The sequence below is a fragment of the Triticum urartu genome, unplaced genomic scaffold, assembly GCF_003073215.2.
Source record: "Triticum urartu cultivar G1812 unplaced genomic scaffold, Tu2.1 TuUngrouped_contig_3569, whole genome shotgun sequence".
In the NCBI taxonomy this organism is placed as follows: Eukaryota; Viridiplantae; Streptophyta; class Magnoliopsida; order Poales; family Poaceae; genus Triticum; species Triticum urartu.
The window spans coordinates 9,198-31,801 of record NW_024114112.1 but is presented as its reverse complement, the minus strand read 5'-3'; the positions used below and the strand labels follow the sequence as shown (position 1 = coordinate 31,801).

Here is a 22,604-nt window from a genome sequence, read left to right as displayed (position 1 = left end):
GAGCAGCACGCTGAGGCTGTATGCGTCGATGTCCCTCTTCTTGGTGAGCACGCCGAAGCCCAGCACAACATGTGGCAGGTGGACGACCGCTGAGAACCCAGCATGCGTGGAGCCGAAGTCTTAGAGCCTTGGCGCCCATGGCCGCGTCGAGCAACACGTTGGAAGCCTTGACGTCGTCGTTCACCACCTGGGCAGAGACGCTCGGTGCTGGGGTGCACCTTGATGACCGCAGTTCTGAAGCCACCCTAGCCGACCATGGCCGATGTGAATCCCGCCTCATGGCCTCCATCTGCGCCCGCGACTGCTGCATGGCGTCCTTGCCGCCAAAGCCAGGCTGCTGGACAATGGCGTCGTCGTCACCTCAGCCAGGAAGCCAGTTTTTGCAAAAAAAAAATGACTATTTGTCAATTCTCCAAAAACGCAGAATTATGCGTACATGCAAAACTGATTTTAGTAATCCATGGATTGGTTACGTTGTGCAAATAGAGTTTACGTCAAAATCGGCTTAAATGGGTTGCCTACAAACACGGCATCCAAAGCATATGTGCCTTTGTATTTTCTTGTTTACCTACACGGACATAATAGGTATGATACAAAGAAACACAATCAGTTCTAATTCTGGTCTTCTGGATAATGGACTTCCTTTATTTATTTCTCAGTTTCTGTTGATTTAATCATTGCTGTTATAATTGTAGACCTCTAGATAGACATGAAGGACAAACGTGCAAGTTATAGCATTAATCTATAATACCATGATACCTTGTTAACTTTGATTGTTTTGTTTAAAACTATGTATGCTTACTTATGTGCTTGTCTAACAGATTTTCACCCACATATGATCGTATTATCAAATAATTAAGGTGCATATGTTTTCAGTGTCTTTAGTCTAAATAAAGTGCACCAAATTTAATTTTGCTTCTAGTAATATCATGGCTCGCTTGTTCAGTAATAAGTGATGGATTCAGCAGACACTATGCATGTGTATGAGTTAAAAAGTGCTGACCACTCATCCTTGCTAGGATTTTGTGTTGCACCTCTTGTTCTGGGTCATCGATAGACTTAAATGTAAATATATTTCTTACTGTCCAGGAAGACAATAAAAACACATTTGATTGACGAAAATTTGGATTGATAAAGAAGACTATTTCAACTGGAAAATAGCCATAGGTCTGCGATTCCCAGATAGTTTTTCTTATTCGAAATAATGGCTTATGTGGCCCAGGCTTGTACTGAGATTACTTTCCTACTTATACTTGATTGTATTTTGCTGGACTGGAGTTATTGAACTGCACAATTCTTGAACTTGGATCATATTCTAGCAATTGTATTCCTTAAGCCCTCTGTATTATAAAAACATAACCTGTTTGTAGAAAAGCAATATGGTGAAACGGCTGTGGTGGGTTTCTGTTCGACGCGAATTGCTTGGTACAATGGCTTCATGCAATACTGTCCATTATGCAACCAGGTTTCTAGCAGTGCAGAATATGGACTTTAGCAAATGAAATACTAGTGTATTAGATCCAGTTATTCAAACAAACAATGGTTTCAATTTTTCTGTAAAAATGGACATACATTACTCAGCAACGGTAGCTTCATGGTGTGGTAAATCAAAGTTTATTAGCATGCTTAAGAAAGAACATGAAGTGACAAACGGAGCATTACTGTTCGCTCTTGTTGGTACGTTTAGGTTGTAAATTTGTGACATTGTTGTGTCGTAAAATACTAAGTTATTTAATTCACCATAGTATAGCACATACTTCTACATACACATTCATATAGCAGGTTGATCATTAGAGATTGCAAAGAAATACTTCAAACGGGAGTTATTGAATAAAATAGTTAGAAGCTGCACTCTCATACCAAGGTCCATGGAAGATTTGGTATAGTTGGTGATATTACATCAGTTAGTCATCAAACCGTTGTACTGACAACATCTATATGAATTATTTAACCATACTCTGTTTTTTCTCGCACATGTTAATACAACTCCCTAGAAAAATCTTTTAATGAGTACTTCTACTCAAGGTTTTTTAAGAGCTAGGTGCTGAGTGAGTGTTTTGCCTCCGCCTTGCCCTTTTCTGACCAAAGCGGAGCGGAGCTTAAGCACAATTAGGCGGATGTTAAGCGCTAGGCATTAATCTTAAGCGCGCGCCTAGTTTTTCAGTGCTTGTAATTGTAGTGGACGATTATGCTTGAGTTTGAGAACTTAGCTCTTCATTTATTGTTCACGTTAGTCCTTCACATATTTGTGTAGTTATTTAATGTTGGACATTTGTGCTCTGTCATTTCAGGTTGCAGCTAGGGTAAAATCGGATGATGAAAAAGACGAGTGGTTTGTGGTGAAGGTCATACATTTCGATAAGGAAACAAAAGAGTATGTATATGTTTTATTTCCTTCTGTCTATTCTGCAAATTATTTTTTGTGATATAATAGCTGCTATGCAGAAAATAGCTTATGTTGAATTGAGTGAGTGTTAGGCAATACTAGTTAATTGTTGTTGGGGCTGTCTTATTAGTTACTGTTACTTGAAGAGGAGTCCTGATGCCGTGAACCTTTTTATTTTTTTAAATACCGAGGTAGACAAAACACCAATAAATAACAAGTCGAAGGTTTTAAATTACTGGGGCACGATTCCACAATTGAATACAAACAGGGGAACAAACAGAGTAGTTGATGCATTGTCCAGAATACAATGTAAAATACACACTTCGATAGCCTGCTCTGCTAAACCTGCTTGGTTTCTGAAGTTGTGACCAGTTACAAAAATGATCTCAAGTGAAAGGACCTACTAGTGCAATTAACTACTACTCCTCGTACTGTTCTTAATTACACTTTACAGCAAGGTGTACTCAGGTACAAAAACAGAATTGTTATCGGAACAGACACACCTCTCAGAACTAAACCAGTGTCTGCCGCCTGTGGGTGCCACCTGACCTTCCGGGAGGGCGTCGGGGGCTACCCTTCCTCTCGCCTCGTTGTGTACCGGGGGAAACCCTTGGCAGCAGCGTCGTCATCGTCGCGATCCTTCTTGGAGGTGTTGATAGGTGCCGGCGCTTCGGAGTCTTGGTGGAAGATCCCGGTGGGGGCAACGATCGCGAGGCTTCTTCGTTCTTGTTGATCCGCCGTTGTCGGCATTTGTTTCTTTTGCTCTTTCTCTGTCTTTTCTTTTGGGTGTGACTGTGCTGCTTCCGCCCCAGCACCTATCCCTGTATGGTTCGGTTGGTTGCTTTGTATACAAAGCGGGGGGAAACCCTTTTTCAGCAAACCAGTGTCTGCTTTGCATAATTCTGAGCTTGTGGCCATTCTGTATCCCAGGCCTAATAATACAGTTCAAAAAAGCGCTAGGCGTTAATTGTGCGTTTTGCCACCGCCTTGCACTTTTCTGACCAAAGCGCATGCTTATGCGCAATTATGCGCGGATTAAGCGCAGTTATGCGCCTTTGCTATCGCCTAGAGCCTAGGCGCACTTAAGCGCTCGCTTAGGCACGCCTTTTTTAACTATGCCTAATATATAAAGGCACCACAGGGTGGCCAATAGACAAGACAGTAGGCTAGGCAAGAGATCATGAGGGGATGGTCCGGACACCCGTGGCAGGGGTGGTCGAACCGGCCGTGGTGGGTGGTTGGAGATGCTGTCTGATGGCCCTGTTGGGCTTGTTGGGCTTGTTGCCGACTGTACTATGATGATTTAGCGCATGGGGAGGAGCGTCCATAGTCATGCTCTGAGGATGTAGCCATGCCAGTGAACCTCGTTAATAAACCTTTGTGTGATTGCTTGTCCTTGTATGATCGACGTGCGCCTTGGATTATTTGATTGGGGCCATTAAAGCTATTGACAATATACGACGAGGTTTTCTATGGAGAGGAAGGATGCTAAGAGTGGGCATTGTCTGGTCGCTTGGACTAGGTCCTGTCGCCCTCTTGAGCTTGGAGGTTTTGGTATCTCTACTCTTTAGTACCTGGGTTGGGCCCTCAGTATGATAAGTCTTGTTACAAAAAAACGGACCTCTGCAAGCTGTGGTCGGCCTTCCTCATTCATGTTGCTCAATCTGTGCGAGCTTTTTTTTTCTATGCGGTAGTTTCCGAGGTCGAAAGTGGAGAACAACACTTCTCGATGGATAGATGGATACACAGGCAAAGAATTGCTGACTTGCTCCACATTTGTTTCCTCATGCAACTTCTTTATTTGATCCATGCCTGGAAGTTCAGCCTCAAAAGAAGTCACGAGACATGCATGGACGACCCAAAGCATCGGCTACTCGATTGGTTGCTCCCGATTTATGCACAATGAGATAGTTAAACCTCTCAAGATATGTTGCCCATCTTGCTAGCATGCAACCAAATGCTTTTGATTTCTAAAATGCTTAACGGATTGATGGTTAGTGTAAACGATGAACTGTTTCCACAATAAATAGACTTTCTAAGTTCTTAAAGCTCTAAAAATAGCATAAAATTCTTGCTGATAAGTACTACATTTTTTCTGAAAACACACTTCATTTTATTGAAAATGTAGAGGAGTGCAACAAGCAAGCCTACTGGGTGACAAAAATACAAACAAGAGTCTGAGGGGCTGTTTGGTTCTAATTCTAACAATGCCACACTTAGCCACACATTTTTTCCAAACTTGCCTAAGGTTAGTTGAATAAAGTTGGAGCCACAAGTTGGCAAGCTTAAGGGAATCTTGCGACACTATGAGTATGGGATGTGGGGCCCTAGTGTGGCAAGAAACACCATGCCTAACAGCCTAAGGTGTGGCATGAACCAAACACCCACCTAAGTTGGTTAAATTTGTCTAACCTTAGGTGTGACAACTTGAGGCAACCTTAGTCTGAAACCAAACAATCCCTAAAACAACACTAGAACACACTCATGGGATATCCCAGTTTCCAGATGTGGAAATAATTGACCCTTGTAGAGTACAATGTGGGATGAGACTTGGAGTACAAGACAAGTCGTAGCATGTTTAAATTATTCTACTCTTATCTCCTTATCTCTACACAATTATACTTCTAACACCTGACAGCAATGCCCTAAGGCCATTGGCCCCAGCTTTCGCCTAAAGCCTCACTTTCTCTTTGATCCTGGCCACCACAGAGGAGGTGCTTGGCCTGGCATGCTCAAAAATGCACTCGTTGCGTTGCTTCCATATCAACCAGCAAGTGAGCAGCGTTATGGAGGCGAAACCCTTGCGCAACGACTTTGGCGTGCGGTGGTGAGAGAAATGCCACCAATCCATGATGGGTCCCCCTGAGCCCAAAGTCAAGACGGCGTCTCAAACCAAACTTGCTGTGAAAAGGACAATCAACAAGTAGGCGTTTGCATTGTTTCCTAATGTTGATCGCGAAGGAGGCAGGTAGGCGCTCATGTGGTAAGCTCCGGCTCGCTAGTCTTTTAGCAGTCCAGCAACAGTCCATGGTGGCGAGCCAGAAAAATAACTTACAACATGTTTGAGCGTGTTTGGTTCGTGGGAGTTAGAGATGGGGAATGGGAGTTGAGGTGTAAAGAGACTAAAAATCCACTGATTGTTTAGAGAGAATGGAAGTTTAAGTGGGAAAGGAAATGGGAGTTGAGGGTGCCAATTCCCACCGATTTCTACCCATGGGGGGACCAAACAAGCGATGAGAGTAAAATTCGTGGGCAGGACTTCATCCTGGACTAATTCCCATCATATACCAAACAAGCGATTGGAGTAAAATTCTATTTCCCACGCCTAATCCCTCGACAAACTCCTTCGTGCAAACTCCCATTCGGCTACGCAAAGGTTACCAAATAACCTCGTGCGGCGCCCACGATCTCTAGTTTAGCTTCCAAGATCTCCAGTTTAGCTTCCAAGAACCAGAACGTGAGGCGCCAAGGAAGGAACCAGGGTAGCAGGAGGGGGCGGAGTAAGAGCCGCTCAAGCTCCACCTCAAATTAAGTGAGACTCATCGGCGAGTTGAATTTCGCTAACAGCAAGCCAGAGCTTGAGAAATTGCAGGAGCGCAACTCCTGAGAGGTTGCCACGGATGTCCTGCACCCAGGCGTGTCCGGTGAGGCCCTCCGCCAACGTCCTCTTCTTCCGGGTGTGCTTGCCCATCAGCTCGTACACCTTGGGGGGCAATTTCGAGCAAACGGTCTTCCTCGAAGGCATAGTGGTGCCGTTCCCCACCTGCATCAGGGTGGAGGCAAAAGAAGAGACTTCTGTCTGCATTGCTGAATTGGAGATCGAGGTTGAACCAAGGCCCGCTGGGATTAGTGCTTCTCAGCAGGAGCCATCTCAACCTGAACCACAACCTTGTGCACTCCAGGTCTGAAATATCCAGCCCGCCAAGGCTCCGACTTGTACAATCATGGCTCCAGTTGCCGCCATTGGTAGTCCCAAACCTCCCACAAGAACCTTGTTGAATTTTGTCCACGGCTCTAATGAAATTCTTATGAGGCGCCGTGGATGGAGGTGTTAAAGTTGTGTCGAATATTAGTGTACAAGGTAGGTTACAATTGGACTCTAAGCTGTATGGTGTGTAGATAGGATTACAGAGTGTCCTAATAGGACACTTGTATCCTAGGCCTCTTTTTTTTGAGTTAAAACAAGACTTCGTTCATTTGAAATAATCAGTACATCGTTTGTGAGGGGGTAGACACACGATGTAACCTAAGCCAACATAATAGCAGAGGTACGCAGGGGGAGCCGCTCGGCGTGTGCCGGCGCCCGGGTGGCCTGTGTGCGGTATTGTGACGGTGTCATGGGGAGGAGCGCCCCTAGTCAGTCCTCGGGGATGTAGCCATGACGGTGAACCTTGTTAACAAATGTTGGTGCCGTGCTCGTGTGATTGCTTGGTCCGTGGTAGATCAACTATTTGCCTCGGATTTATTCTAACAAGTGGTATCATGAGCTAAGTAAAATGTACGGGCCGCCACCGCCGCTCCCACCACCCGCGCCCTCCGGACCGCCGGCTCTCCCGTGGTACTTGGTGCCCGCGGCCCTCACCGGAGGCTACCCGGTGCTACAGCCGCCGGCCGCTCCAGCGCCGGCTTGGCCGTAGTGGCCCGCGCCAGCGCCCGCCGCGCCACCTGCGTCTGCCGCGCCCGCCCCAGCCCCGTGGCCGGCCCGGCCCGCGCCGGTCCCGTCCGTGCCGGCTGCATCGGTCCACACGCCATCGCCGCCACCCAGCGTCGGCTTGAGTCAGGCCACTCTCGGAGGGCTCCCGATTCAGCAGGTGCGGTTTCCATCGTCGCCTTCTCCGATTTCGGCCTGGCTCACCGGGGCGTCGCCACCGCCAGTTTACACGGAGGCCGGGGACCCGTCAGTGCCCCCGCTGCAGTTCGGGGCACCGTCATCCGCTCTCCGCATCGCCGAGCCGGTGGGCACTGGCGCGCCGACCCCGACGCCACCCTGGTTCGCCCGGATCGACTTCGCCACCTATGACGGCTTGGATGACCCTCTTAACTGGTTAAACCAGTGTGACCAGTTTTTCAGGGGGCAGCGCACGCCTGCGTCGGAGCGCTCTTGGCTCGCTTCCTACCACCTCCGGGGTGCAGCCCAGACATGGTACCATGCCCTCGAGCAGGACGAGGGCGGCATGCCTCCCTGGGAGCGTTTTCGTGAGCTGTACCTCCTTCGTTTCGGGCCCCCACGGCGCGGCAGCCGCCTGTCCGAGTTGGGCCGTTTACCCTTCACCTCCACGGTCCAGGATTTCGCCGACCGTTTCCAGGCTCTGGTGTGTCACGCACCGGGGGTGACGGCGCTACAGCGGGCTGAACTCTTCGTTGGCGGCCTTCCCGACCACATCCGCGTGGACGTCGAGATGAAGGGGCCCCAAGACCTGCAGACGGCCATCTACTATGCTCGGGCGTTCGAGCAGCGCGCCTAGGCCTTGACACGGCCAGCCGCGCCTCGTGGGAGCCGACTTCCTCCACGGCCACCGTCGCCCGCGCCTGCACCTTCAGCTGCATCACCGGTGACCACCCCGGCCGCGACTCGGCCTTTCCGGCGCCCTTCGCAGGCAGAGCAGCTCGAGCGCCGCCGCCCGGGGCTCTGCTTTAACTGTGACGCGCCCTACGCCCCGGGCCATGTCTGCCCGCGCCTCTTCTACTTGGAGACGACCGACGAGACCGAGGACGAGGACACCGATGCTGGACTCGGGGACCCGGCCGCCGCGGAGGTCGTGCCGGCACCCGTGCCCGCGCCGGCTATGGCCCTCGTCGTCTCACTTCATGCGTTGGCCGGCATCCGTAATGAGCGAACGATGCTTGTACCGGTCACGATCCATGGCGAGACTCTGGTGGCCCTCTTGGACACGGGTTCTACACATAACTTCCTACCTGAGGCTACCATGCGGTGCCTCGCGCTACAGCCGATCGGTGGGGAACAGCTGCGGGTCACCGTCGCGAATGGCGACCGCCTCCGCTGCCATGGGCTCGCTCGGGACGTGCCCATTACTATCGGCGACGAGCACTTCACCATCACTTGCGCTGGCATTCATTTGGGCTGCTTCGACTTCATCCTCGGCGTCGACTTTTGGAGGACTCTCGGTCCCATCCTTTGGGACTTTGACGCTCTGACGATGACCTTCTAGCGTCTCGGCCGACGCATCCGGTGGGAGGGTGTTGGAGGCACCCCGGCGACGCCTCCGCTCCAGCTGGCCGCGGCCACCACTGAGGCCAAGCATCCGCTGTTAGATAACCTCCTGCAGCAGCACAGTGATCTCTTTGAGAACCACAGGGCCTTCCGCCGGCCCGGGTCTACGACCACCGTATTCACCTCCTGCCAGGCTTGGCACCGGTGGCAGTACGACCCTACCGGTACCCTCAGCTGCAGAAGGACGAGTTGGAGCGGCAGTGTGCACTCATGCTTGCCGTGGGCATTATCCGGATCTCCACATCACCCTTCACGGCGCCGGTCCTCCTCGTTCGCAAGTCGGACGACACGTGGCGCTTCTGCATCGACTACCGCGCCCTTAATGGTCTCACACTTAAGGATAAGTTCCCTATCCCGGTGGTCGATGAACTCCTGGATGAACTACATGGGGCGCGCTTCTTCACGAAGCTGGATCTCCGGTCGGGGCACCATCAGGTGCGCATGCATCCAGACGACATCGCCAAGACGGCGTTTCGGACTCATCACGGCCACTTCGAGTTCTTGGTGATGCCCTTTGGCCTCTCCAACGCCCCGACGACGTTTCAGGCCTTGATGAACGATGTCCTTCGGCCCTACTTACGTCGGTTTGTGCTCGTTTTCTTTGATGACATTCTTATCTACAGCGCCATCGGTCGCTTACCTCGGCCACGTCATCTTGGCCGAGGGAGTGGCCATGGACGCCGACAAGGTGGCGGCCGTCGCCGCTAGGCCGATTCTGCAGTCGCCCCGGGCCCTTCGCGGCTTTTTGGGCCTTGTGGGATACTACCGGAAATTCATCCGGGAGTTTGGTGTCATCGCGGCCCCGCTCACGCGCCTTCTCCGTCGCGATGCCTTCTCTTGGGATGCGGAGGCCACCACCGCGTTTGATGCCCTTAAGGGGGCCCTCACGACGGGTCCAGTCCTGCAGATGCCTGATTTCGACCTACCGTTCACCGTTGACTGCGACGCCTCGGGTGCGGGTTTCGGTGCGGTCCTTCATTAGGGCGATGGACCCCTCGCATTCTTCAGCCGGCCCTTTGCCGCCCGCCATCTTAAGCTGGCGGCCTATGAGCGTGAGCTCATTGGCTTGGTGCAGGCGGTGCGTCATTGGCGGCCCTATCTTTGGGGTCGCTCCTTCCGGATCCGGACGGACCACTACAGCCTCAAGTTCATGCTGGATCAGAGGCTCTCGACCGTACCGCAACACCAGTGGATCAGTAAGCTCTTCGGGTTTGACTTCATTGTCGAATACCGTCCGGGTCGCCTTAACACGGTCGCAGACGCCCTATCTCGGCGTGACGCCGACACTGACGATGGGTCGGCTGAGGGAGCGGCCTTCTGCATCATCACCGGGCCCTCCTTCGCGCTTTTCGCCGACATCCGGCGGGCGACGGCCGACACGCTTCTCCTGCAGCAGCAGCTCGCTGCGGGGGAGCTGGATGCGCCGTGGCGCCTCGCCGACGGCCTGCTGCTACATGGGCGCCGGGTTTTCGTTCTGGCGCATGATGATCTTCGTCACTAGGTGCTGCGCCGCGCTCACTCGGCGGGCCATGAGGGTGTGCAGAAGACGCTCCATCGTCTCCGCGCCGACTTCTACATTCCAGGTGATCGTGCCTTGGTCCGTGACTGGGTGCGGTCGTGTGTGACCTGCCAGCGCAACAAGACGGAGACGCTACGGCCGGCAGGTTTGCTCCAGCCTTTGGAGGTGCCGTCCCAGGTCTGGGTGGACATTTCCATGGACTTCATCGAGGGCCTCCCCAAAGTGGGCGGCAAGTCCGTCATTCTCACGGTGGTTGATCGCTTCTCCAAGTATGCCCACTTCATCGCGCTCGGGCATCCCTACACGGCGGCATCTGTTGCTCGGGCCTTCTTCGACGGTATTGTCCGTCTCCACGGGTTTCCATCCTCGATCGTCAGTGATCGGGATCCCGTGTTCACTGGACATGTATGGCGCGACCTCTCCCGGCTGGCAGGCGTTAAGCTCCGCCTGAGCACAGCCTTCCATCCTCAGAACGACGACCAGTCTGAGGTCGTTAACAAGGTGATTGCCATGTATTTGCGTTGTGTCACAGGTGATCGCCCTCGCGCATGGGTCGATTGGCTATCATGGGCGGAGTACTGCTACAACACCTCTTATCACTCTGTGCGATGCCGTTTGAGGTGGTGTATGGCCGGCCACCCCCGTCGATTCTTCCGGTTGATCCGGCCCTGGCGCGGACCGAGACGGCCAGGGTTCTTCTACGGAACCGTGACGAGATGCTGGCAGAAGTCCGGCAACGCCTCCTCCAGGCCCAGCAGTTGGCCAAACACTACTACGACGGCAACCATCGCGAGGCGGAGTTCGTGGTGGGTGATTGGGTCTGGCTGCGTCTACTTCATCGCTCTACGCAGTCCCTGGACCCCCGTGCGAAGAGGAAGCTGGGTCCTCGTTATGCCGGTCCCTTTGCTATCCTGGAACGCATTGGGAAGGTGGCTTACCGTCTTCAGCTTCCGGCGGGTGCACGGATCCATGATGTCTTCCATGTGGGTTTGCTCAAGCCCTTCCGTAGAGAGCCACCTGCGGTTTCCCCCACTCTACCGCCGGTTGCTGACGATCGCCTACTTCCGGAGCCGGTGAAGGCGTTGAAGGCTCAGCTGCGTCGTGGCTCCTGGTACGTGTTGATCCAGTGGGGTGGACTTTCTGAAGAGGATGCTACTTGGGAGCAGCGCGAGGAGTCCACCAACACTATCCAGATTTTCAGCTCGAGGACGAGCTGTTTGCGCAGGCGGGGAGAGATGTTATGACCGGCCGGGCCTACAGCCGTAGGAGGCCCACCGGGCAGGCTTAGGCCGCAAGTTATCTTAGTTTTATTTTCAGATCGTGGTTATATATACAAGTTGTAAGACTATTTTCAGATTAAGCAATAAGACTATTCTGTTGCCCGGCTCCCAGAGGAGTCGGAACCCTAAAACCCTAGCCGCCTCCTGCTTGCGCCGCCGCCGCCGAACCGCAAGGACGGCGCCTCGCCGCCGGCCGCCGCGCTCCAGCCCTCGCCCACCTCCCTCTTTTCCCTACAACCTACGCCCTAGGCAGGGCAAAACCCCAGTTCCTATTCTGTGGTGTTTGGTGCATATGCCAATGTGCGGGTGACAAATACAGAAGGAGGCGGAGTGCTATAGCTGTGGGGCATGTAAGAGACTATCCGGAAAAAAGGATGAGACAACTGCGATTTTGACTCAAGGTGACACAGGGCGACGGTGAAATTTCGGTGAAATTTCTTCAAGTTTCAGACAGAGGTCAGGAAAGAGTGGTGATGTTGAGTTCAGGTAACTCTTATATGTGGCATCCAATAGGTGAGTTGTTCACTTTCATGCAGATCAGTGATCGGTGTGTGATGGTGTCGAATGAATACTCCGGAAGTTGGGATCACAAACTTGTGTAATGAGGAACTTAATTTTGCGCGAGTATTGACTGTGAAGGGACTAAATTTGCAGGTGGAGTTACATGGAGTTTGGGAGTAGCAGCGGTGCTCATGGCGTATCTCAAGTCCAATGCACATGGAGGTTCGACGTATCGATGAATCCAAGATGATGGAGAATATTCTCCAAGGTGGAGTTTGTTAGAGTTGTGTCGAATATTAGTGTACAAGGTAGGTTACAGTTGGACTCTGAGTTGTATGGTGTGTAGATAGGATTACGGGGTCGTGTCTTAATAGGACACTTGTATCCTAGGCCTCTTATATATGAGGGGGTAGACACACGATGTAATCTAAGCCAACATAATAGCACATGTATGCAGGGGGAGCCAGCAGCGTGTGCCCGCGCCTGGGTGGCCGGTGTGCGGTATTGTGACGGTGTCACGGGGAGGAGCGCCCGTAGTCAATCCCCGGGGATGTAGCCATGACGGTGAACCTCGTTAACGAATCTCGGGGCTGTGCTCGTGTGATTGCTTGGTCCTCGGTAGATCAACTATGCGCCTCGGATTTATTCTAACAGGAGGTAAGCATCGAGTTGACCATGGCGACCCTCCCTATGTTGGACATAAGCTTCGCCTTCCAGGAAGGCAGTCTGTTGGCGATCTGGTCGACGAGGCGTTGCATCTGGTTGCTAGATGGCTTGCTCATGGTCAGGGGGATCCCTAGGTAAGTGATTGGGAACTGGCAACCAAATTGCAAGCTGATCGGCGTCTTCTCGTCGTTGCTGCAATTGATGGCAGTGGTGGCGCTCTTTTCATAATAGGTACCTAAACCCAGAAGTGTCGCCGAAGAGCACGAGGATCTCCTTGGAGGCAAGGCGCATGCCTGCCGTCGGGTTGCAGAAGAACCACGTCATCCGCGTACAATAAGAAGCATGGGAAAGCAGACAATGCTGGAACAGCGCGATCACACCACAATTGGAGGCATGAGTCATGAGCCGGCTCAAGCCGGCGACCACCAGCTAAAAAATCATTGGGGAAAGAGGGCGCAGCAGCGCGAGCACACCACAGTTGAGGGCATGAGAGTCATGAGCTGGCTCATGGCGTTTCATTGGGGAATGAACTTGGGTTTGAGAGTATTGTTTACGTGCGATCTTTATTTACTAGATAGACTATCAACTTCTGAGTAAGTACAAATGCAATTGCCATGGTCATTATATGCAATACAATTTATAGCAGGTTAGCCTATACTATTCAGGGAAGTAGTACTCATTCACTCTTAATGAATTTGCAGATTTGAAGTACTGGATGAGGAGCCTGGTGATGATGAAGAGAGTGCCCAAAAGTTTGAGAGGTTTATGTCACAAAAATATATTCCCTTTGTGATTTCTTTGTAGTGTACGGGCGAAAAATGTTATTCTTGATCTATTCTGAAATGTCCTCAGAACACTGCTAATCCGTAATATTCCGTGTACCTTAGTTAGGCGAGTTAAGCAAATATTTTACTAATAAAGGGCCAATTTTGTTTTGATGTGTGGAGCTGTTCTTCACCACAAGTTAGGCCAATTAAGCAAAAAAATAAATTGTTAGGCACTTTTAAGCTATGAACCAAACAAGTCATGAGTGTACTTGACCCTTGTCAATTGTTATCCCTATCCGAATATGTAGCACTCCCTGACTCTTAAATCATGCACTTTTCACCTCTAGGCTTCTCGTTCTGCCGTCTAAACAGCTATATCGTGGATCATTTCCTAGCAGCTACACATATACTCCATCCGTCCCAAAATAAGTGACGCTGATTTAGTATAACTTTGTACTAAATCAGTGACACTTATTTTCGGACGGAGGGAGTACATCTTAAATTCTGGACATTTGACTGTTTTTCAATATTGAGGGCACATGTTGAGGACGCGCTAGCTTCTGTGTTGCCCTTCTGCTGGTAGCTTACCGAAAAAGGCTTTCGCCCCGCTTTATAAATAAAGCAAACCACCAAGCACAAAGTCATCAAGGTACCAGCCAAACAACACACACACACACAACGCCACCGCAGGCAAGGTCCAACATACACGCACGCAAACACTACACAAGGTTCAGCTGTGGGCACAACACAACAAGCCCAACACAGAAATGAGGCACGCACAACACATAAACGGCGGTGGTGGCGAGGAGAGAGGATCTAATCCGGCTCTGGAGGTGGTGGGGGAAGCGGAGAAGCCATCCGGGGAGCCATCGCGCGAAGCTGGGTGATGATGGAGGTGATGGCGTCTCTCTCCCTGGGGTGGCTAAGCGGCCGCCAAAGCTGCAAGTAACCAGACCATTTGAACAAAGCGTCAGTAGCGTGACGAAGAGGTACGTGCTGAATCACAAGCTTATTCCTAATAGTCCAGGCTAGCACACCGATGGCCAGCCACCTAATGTGGCGAGACGCGGGTGGTGATGCTTGGAGTTCGGCGAAGAGAGCAGGGAAGTTGTTGGGCTTCCACCCACCAATTCGCGGAAACAGCTCCAAAGAAACTGCGCGGACACACAGGAGAAGAAGATATGGTTCGTATCCTCTTCAGGTCCGCAGAGCGGGCATCGCCCGTCCCCAGGGCCATTGCGCTTCAGGACCTCTATGCCGGACGGAAGGCGGCAGCGAACCCATTGCCACAAGAAGATCATAATCTTTAAGGGGAGCCGGATCGCCCAGATGGTGGTGAGAGCCTCAGGACCCGGCGAAGGGGCTATAGCCTGGTAGAGGGATTTAGAGGAGAATTGCCCAGAGGCTCTAGACGCCACCTGGTGCTGTCCTCTCCCATCTCCAGGTCCGGCTCGTGCAGAGCAATGCAGTCGAGCAGGTCCTGCTAGCTTGAATGCTGTCTCCTTGGCACCTATGCATCTACAGAGACCATTGAACTTTGATTTTTGTTGCACACAGCTTTTATTTTCACTGTGTGTCGCTGCTCCCTGCACATGCACTATTCTTTCCTTGTGGTACATTTATTTTTTATTTTTTTGCTAGCTGTCTTTTGTTCTCTGTCATCTGAAAAGAGAACAAATGTAATAGAACTCCAGTTTTTGAGGCGGTGTTAATGAGGAACCACATTGTTTATCCCTTTTCACATAACCACAGCCTTTTGGATATTAGGCAACACAGCAACCAAAACAGAGGATATGGCACCCTTTTGCCAGATGTTCACTGAACATGCGGTCCATGCTGCTAAGATTTGGTGGTCAGAGAGGCAAAAGGCTGGGTTAGTACGGTTATGTGAAAAGAAAAGAAAAGAAAAGAAAAAAAAAGGAACTGTGGTTTTGCCTGAGCACATCCGGATTAGGTGTGGTCCTGTGTAATTTACTCAGATAAAAAATGTTGATGAGTTTCGATGTTAATGGGTAAACATTAATCTGAGCCTCTGAGGTACCTTCATTTGTGGTGAGCAGATCAAGTGATGCTTTGTCTTTTTGCCACATAAGTGTTACTTTTTCTTGAAATTAATTTTCTTCTGATATTCTTTTCCCTACTAGTGTGTAATGAAAATCCCCCCCTAATGATATGCCGTAGGCCAGCTTTGGGAGTAGATGAGACCCATAAGAAACTATAAGAAATAGATGTAGTTAAGGACACCTTAAATTCGGCGATGCTGTTTGCGTATTTGATATTCAGGGCTAACTCTGAAGAAGCTGAAAATGTTATTTGTGAATTGATTACTAGTAGATGAATACACTGGGCCCCTTTGGACTATTTGACAGCAATGAACTAGCTAGTACTCCTCGGTCCACTATTATAAGATGTTCTAACTTTTTTATGGTTCGGATGTATACAGACACATTTTAGTGTGTTTGTTCACTCATTTCAGTCCGTATGTAGTCCATATTGAAATATCCGAAACATCTTATATTTGTGAACGGAGGGAGCAGTTTTTTATCGGACATAGTCAGTAGTTTATATCAGGCATAGTCAGCAATGAGCTAGTCAAACATATGGAGCTTTGGGATCTTTTGTCGGAGACAGTACTGAAACCAGGAGTAGAGGACTGGAAACTCTTACCCTGTGGACATTATTCGGCTAAGTCAGTCTATAGAGGTTTTTTCCAGGGAGCTACCCTTTTTGAACCTTGGGTTCGCATCTGGAAGACCTGCGAGCCGTGCAAACGCCGTTTTTCATGTGGCTAGTGGTGCACAACAAATACTGGACTGCTGATTGTCTTGCTGGCATAATATGTGTATCTGAGCGCCTGAAACCCTAAGCTTTTGTCGTCCAAAATCCGCTACTTTGAATTTGGTTTTTGAATTTCTCGTCAGTTCTGAACTTCAGTTAGACAGATCCCTGAGATAAGGTTTGTAGGTGGCCGGGTGTGTGCCTTGTAAGGGTTCTTACCCCTTCTTTTCCTTCTCAATGTAATAATACACGGGTCTCCTGCGTGCTCGAGAAAAAAAGATATCCAGCGCTGTGATATGCTTCATCAAATTCTTAGTTAGTTCAGTTGAATTATTTGTTGGTCTGGACTTTTTACATCCAATAGTAGATTCTTGCTAGACTTTAGAGCTTACCTACTTGTGCATCTTCAAATATTGTCAAAATTTATGTACCCACCCTTGTATGTACAAATTTGCTTTCCCCTTATTTCTTAAAGGTCCATCCGATCATTAAATTTCTCAATTCCACATCAGTTGTCATATTGTACTATTTCTTTACATTTTGTTCTTTTTTATTTGTATGAATTTCAGTGAGACCACAGCTGTTTTATTGACTTTCCTTTAAAAAAAATCTATATCCTTGCAATAAAAAGTTCTATTGGTACACTCTGGGCTAATTTGCCTTATCCTTAATGTCTGCGGCCCATAAACTGATGCTGTTCCATCCCAACCATGTGTACAGGAAATACAAGTTGCCTATGTCATATATTATTCCATTTCCAAAGAAAGGAGATCCGTCTAGTGCTCAGGATTTTGGACAGGGTCGGCAAGTCTTAGCTGTTTATCCTGGCACAACAGCATTATATAGGGCTACCGTAGCCTCTCAACGTAAGGTAACATCTTAACATGCACATGAATCTTCGGCAGATCATCAATTCTTCATAATAATGTGACTTTTTGTTCTGTTCACAAGGTTGGACATCCATATGTGTGGATGTATTCACTGTCGTATTTTCAGCTTCATCTAGTTATGAATTCAATGGTGCCATTTTATTCTGTGTGAAACAGTCTCCTTGATTGTTAAAACCATTTAAATGGAGGCTACCTAGGAAGTGGGAATTTGAAACTTATATAGGCTAAAAGGTGGGGAGTAATCTGAACGTCAGAATATTTTGTTATCATAGGATCATCTTCCACCAAAGTAGTGAAACTGCTAAGCATTGATTGGTGCTTACTGATAGGCGAAGCTTGTTATAGTGTATTGCCTGTTATTCATATGCATCATGTACCCTTCCATTAAAGGACAGACCCAGTGTTGGAAGCTCCCACACCAGGTGGGGTCTGGGGAGGATTATACGAGGCAAGCCTCTTCCCCATGCACAGTGCAATGCAGAGAGTCCACGTCGAACCCGGGACTCCTTGGCACAAGTAGGGATTACTTCACACTGCGCCAGGCCTGTCTTTTTACCCTTCCATTGTAATGCTTAAATTAACCAACTTCAACATATTTAACAAATTCGAAGAACTTGGGAGAATTGCATGGTCATAGTGTTAGCTCTCATTTTCCCTCCATATGCTCCAGATAATTAGTGGTAGCATGGTGTTCAAGGAATTCCTCTTGGATTCATGGACTCTATTTCTGGCCTCTTGCCACCAATCCCGGAATTCAGGAGCATTTTGAGGGTTGACCTCGCTCAGATTTGCCCAAAAAAGCACTGAACTCCAAATGATGGTCACTACACTGCAACCCGTGAAGAGATGATGAGCGAATTCTTGCGCAATTTGCAGAAACAGCATGCAGCATTATGAGGCAAATCACGCTTAGCGAGACGGTCCGCTGTCCAGGCCCCTGACGACCAGCCAGCCAGAGAAAGAGTTTGCATTTTAGAGGAGCCTTCCAAATGGTGCAGGCAGTACTACACATGACCAATGCAGCGAAGTGTGCTTTATAAACAGATTTCGCCGAGTATGTACCTTTAGGATGAGCAACAGAGAAAAATCCCGACGAGTCAGAGGTGCCAGGGATCCATCCGCTCCTCCCCAACTCCTCACGCGTCGCCTCGCACGGCGGCCGGGGGGAAATCCTAAATCCTAAGCCGCCAGCCCCCCCCCCCCTCCTCCCCCCTCCCTCGCCGTCGCCAAGGGGCTCGGCCGGGCAAAGCTCGACTGGAGCCGGCGGCAACGAGGATTTCACGTCCCTTCGCATGCAGGAGCTGGCGCGGTGGTGCTCCTTCGTGTCTGGGCGCCGGTGCTGCGGCTGGGTCTTGGGCGGCGTGGTGGGTGGAGGCGCGTGCGGAGGTGGCTGTGTCAGCGGTGTGGCTTGGGCCAGATCTGCAGGGTGGCCGCCTCTTGCGACGAGGGCCGCGGCGGCGTGGGTCGGCCTCTGCTGTTGCGTTCCGGCGTGGTGAGGACTCCGACGTGGTGGTGCCTGCTCGTGGGTGCTCGATCCGTCAGGCTCGGGTGGCTACAAGCGGCCTAGGTGGTGCACTGACCGACAAGGCGTCTGCGGCGGCGGGTGCTGCTTAGCGGCGGGGGGTGGGGGGGGGTAGCCCATCCCTTCTCCTGGGTCTTGGTCAGCCGCGCGGTTGTGCGCGTTGCGGAGATGGCCGGACCTGGGGCTCGTGCTCGGGGGGATCGGTTTGGGGCCCGAGACAGTTTGGAGCTCTCGCTCCGGGTAGGTGATGGTGGGTTTGATCCAGGTGGTATCCGCGGGTGGTCTCTCCCCTCGCGGATGCGGTGGTGGTCCGGTCGCCCCTATCAGTCGGCAGATCAGCGTCGTTGACCACGGGCATGGCGTCATTCGAGAGTGCTCGACGATGGCCGTCGGTAGTCACGGGGTTGTGTCCCCCCCCCCCCCCCCCCCCCCCCCCCCCCCTGGGAGGTGTGGAAGCAGCCTACCGTGGAGGCATCAACACAAACTCCATGACTGATGCTGGGCTAGGAGTGAAAGGAGACGCCTTTTACTCTTCCTCCGTTCTGTGGTTGGTGCACCGTGATGTGGATGATGGGTGGTGTGGCTCGGACATGGATGCCGGGGCGGCGGCTCTGGAGGGGGCTCCGCATGGTTGGCTCTCCGGCGAGCACCATGTTGTTGTGGTGGCTTTTCCTCTTGGTCGTGTGGACGGCAGGAGGTATAGCGGTGGTGGCCTGGGCACGCTCCTTATCTTTGGCAGTGGCGTCGCCCTGATCCGGACCTGGAGATCTGATCTCGCCGCACTTGTCCTGAAGACCTCGTGGGGGCATAGGGGAGCTGCCGAGCGAAAGCTCCGCGCTTTGTCGTCGACGACGGCGACGCTCGCGGGCGCCGTTCTCTTCCGAAGACGTCGTCGTGGTGCTCCTCTCCGTGTCAGAGTTCCGGGTGAAGACCCTTGTCCCTTCTGGACTCGACGCGGCGACACTTTGCGCCGTTCTCCCTCCTGGGCGTTGTCGTGGAACTTAGGTGTTTAGGGCTTTGTGTTGCGTTGTTTTATGCTCTTCCAATGTACTCTTTCGGTAGCATAGTCGCTTGCGTTCTATGGGATCCGTTTATCTTGGGATCGGCGTTGTACGAGGGTTACCTCACCATCTTGTATCATTCGGCCGTGTACTTGTTGTGGTTGTTGCTTTATATATAAAGCGGGCGAAACCCTGTTTCGAGAGAGGTACCTTTAGGATTCCATGACCAGTTCCATTTGTCTTCAGCACCTGTATAATCTGAACTTCAGAAATCACCTCCCATAAGTTTAAAACCTGATGAAAGATACGAATATTTATTTTCCCCTTTATGTCCTTATAATCCCGACTGCACTGACCATTGCTTCTGCTACTGTTCTTCTCTCCCTGGCGACTGAAGGCACAGAACTGAAAACTTCCGGCGTGATATCTTCTACTGCTGCGCCATTGATCCATCTATCGGTCCAAAAAAAATCTATTCCCATTACGTAACTCAACATGAGCAGCAGCATCGAGTAGACGCCTTTCATGATTTTCCAAAGGGTTTATCAAGATGCTCCACACATGATTATTTGATGTACGTGCCTTCCAAGCCCAACGCAACCGAAGCACGGAGCTCATGATCTTTAGGTCCAGAATGCCTAGTCCTCCGCTCTCCTTCGGACGACAAACTTGATTCGAACTCACCAAGCAGTGGCCACCTTTTACCACATTAGTACCTTTCCGAAGGAATGCTCTGCGGATTTTGTCAATGGCCTTGAACACCCATGGTGGATGGTCAAGGGACATTAAGTGAAAGATTGGGATGGCTGATAACACTGCTTGGACTAAAATTAAATGACCGCTCTGGTAGAGGAATCCAGTTCGCCAGAGCCCTAATCTGTTTCTCAACTGGTCAATCAGGCCCTGAAAATCCTCCTTACGAAGCTTCTTCTGCCTGCTCCCATGCCTTCTCAGCGCCGTGTGCACGCTGCTCCGTGCTGGCTGCAGCTCTCTTCCATCTCCTTCCAGCGACGCGTCCAGCTGCTCCTTGACAGTGCTACTGGTTGAACTCTATTCCCGTCTTGCTTGAAATTAAGGGTGACGGAGGTAGCACTGTCAAGCAGCAACTATGAGGACATGAAGGACACCCATGTCGATTCGCCCTTGGGTCGCGAATCAGACAGCAAATCTGGAATGAATCGAACGAATTCGAACGCCAATCTAGATCGATCGATCTAGATCAGAGTTCGACAATGGTTTGAGCGAATCTGGTAACTATGACTCTGACTAGACATACATTGCAATCTTGTAGTTTTGTGATGTGTGCAAAACAGGTTAAGAAGACACTCTGTAAAGTATGCGCTTATTTCAGCATTTTGAACATGCACTATTAATATTTAGCGCTATTGCCTGTCATGCAGGTGTTCTGTTATGTACCATAGATGGACAAATAAGGGCTCTTAGCAGTGTTCCCGATACAAGACATGGTAGCTGTTACCTCTGTCAAGATGGGTAAAGCGTCTCAACTCTCCTGGTGGAGAGCCCGCATATTATATATTCATAGGATGGGGCTTATCCCATAAATGCATACACTTGATTGTTACAATTGTGCGTAGCACGTTGAGAGTAAGAGAGATACACGGAGGTTTACAAGAGAGTTAAAGAAGAGAGTTACAGGCATCAACTTCTAATAAACCATGTACGTTTAATCTTGATCTTTAACTAGACATCCATAACATCCGCCATAAGATATCCATAACAGCCGCCATAATATATCTTTAACACCCTCCCTTAATCTGAACTTCCCAAGTTAAGATTACGCTTGAATTCCTCAAACGGTCGTGTGGCCAATGCTTTTGTAAAACCATCTGCAACTTGATCCTTTGAATGAACAAACCGAATCTGCAACTCCTTATTAGCAACTCTTTCCCTCACAAAATGATAGTCAATCTCTATGTGTTTGGTTCTTGCATGAAAGATAGGATTAGCAGATAGTTATGTAGCACCAAGATTGTCATACCAAAGACATGGGGTTGGTGTGTGACATGCCAAGTTCCTTAAGCATGGACATGACCCATATAATCTCTGCTGTTGCATTTGCCAATGCTTTGTATTCTGCCTCATTACTTGACCTGGAAACTGTGGCTTGTTTCTTTGCACACCATGAGATCAAATTAGGTCCAAAGAAGACTGCAGAACCACCTGTTGATCTTCTATCATCTATGCAACCTGCCCAGTCAGAGTCAGAAAATGCACTAACAAGTGTGGATGATGACTTGCTAAAGGTTAGGCCAATACTCAAAGTATTTTTCACATATCTCAGTATATGTTTGGTAGCAGTCCAATGAGCTGTAGTTGGTGCATGCAGAAACTGACAAACCTTATTGACATCAAAGGAAATATCAGGCCTGGTCAGAGTTAAATACTGAAGTGCACCCACCAAACTTCTATACTTAGTACCATCCTCTTGACTCAGGAGTTCTCCTTCAGCAAGAGAGTTTTTCTGAAATGGACAATGGTGTTGGTGATGGTTTACAGCCCTGCAATCCAGCTCTATTCAAAAGATCAGTTGCATATTTTTCTTGGGAAAGATGAAGACCACCTTCCTTGTTTTTATTGACTTCAATTCCAAGGAAGTAATGCAGGTCACCTAGATCCTTGAGGGCAAATTCTGAATTCAAATCCTTTAACAATGCAGTTACTGCCTCATTTGATGAGCTTGTGACAATGATATCATCAACATATATAAGCACAAATATGGATGTTTTGAACTTGTTGTAAATAAATAGTGATGTGTCGGATTTAGAAGGAACAAAACCAAGTGTTTGCAACTTTGAACTCAGACGTGAGTACCATGCTCTAGGGGCTTGCTTCAACCCATAAAGAGATTTATCAAGCCTGCACACATGAAAAGGTTTATTCTTATCTTCAAACCCCGGAGGTTGTTTCATGTACACTTCCTCTTCCAGAACACCATGAAGAAACGCATTCTGCACATCTAGCTGTCGGAGACTCCAGCCTCTGGATACGGCAATAGACAAAACAAGACGGATACTGGCAGCCTTAACAACAGGACTGGATGA

At 49.9% G+C, this 22,604-nt stretch overlaps 1 protein-coding gene across 1 annotated transcript; it reads left to right on the top strand.

The window, feature by feature from the left end:
• Positions 1-137: 137 nt before the first annotated feature.
• Positions 138-21,305, top strand: LOC125527318. The gene is made up of 6 exons (XM_048691851.1): positions 138-432; positions 1,371-1,465; positions 2,292-2,374; positions 13,286-13,345; positions 16,850-17,000; positions 20,943-21,305. The coding sequence occupies exons 1-6, from the start codon at positions 138-140 to the stop codon at positions 20,961-20,963; spliced, it is 705 nt and encodes a 234-aa protein (XP_048547808.1). The 3' UTR covers positions 20,964-21,305.
• The last annotated feature ends 1,299 nt before the right edge of the window (positions 21,306-22,604 follow it).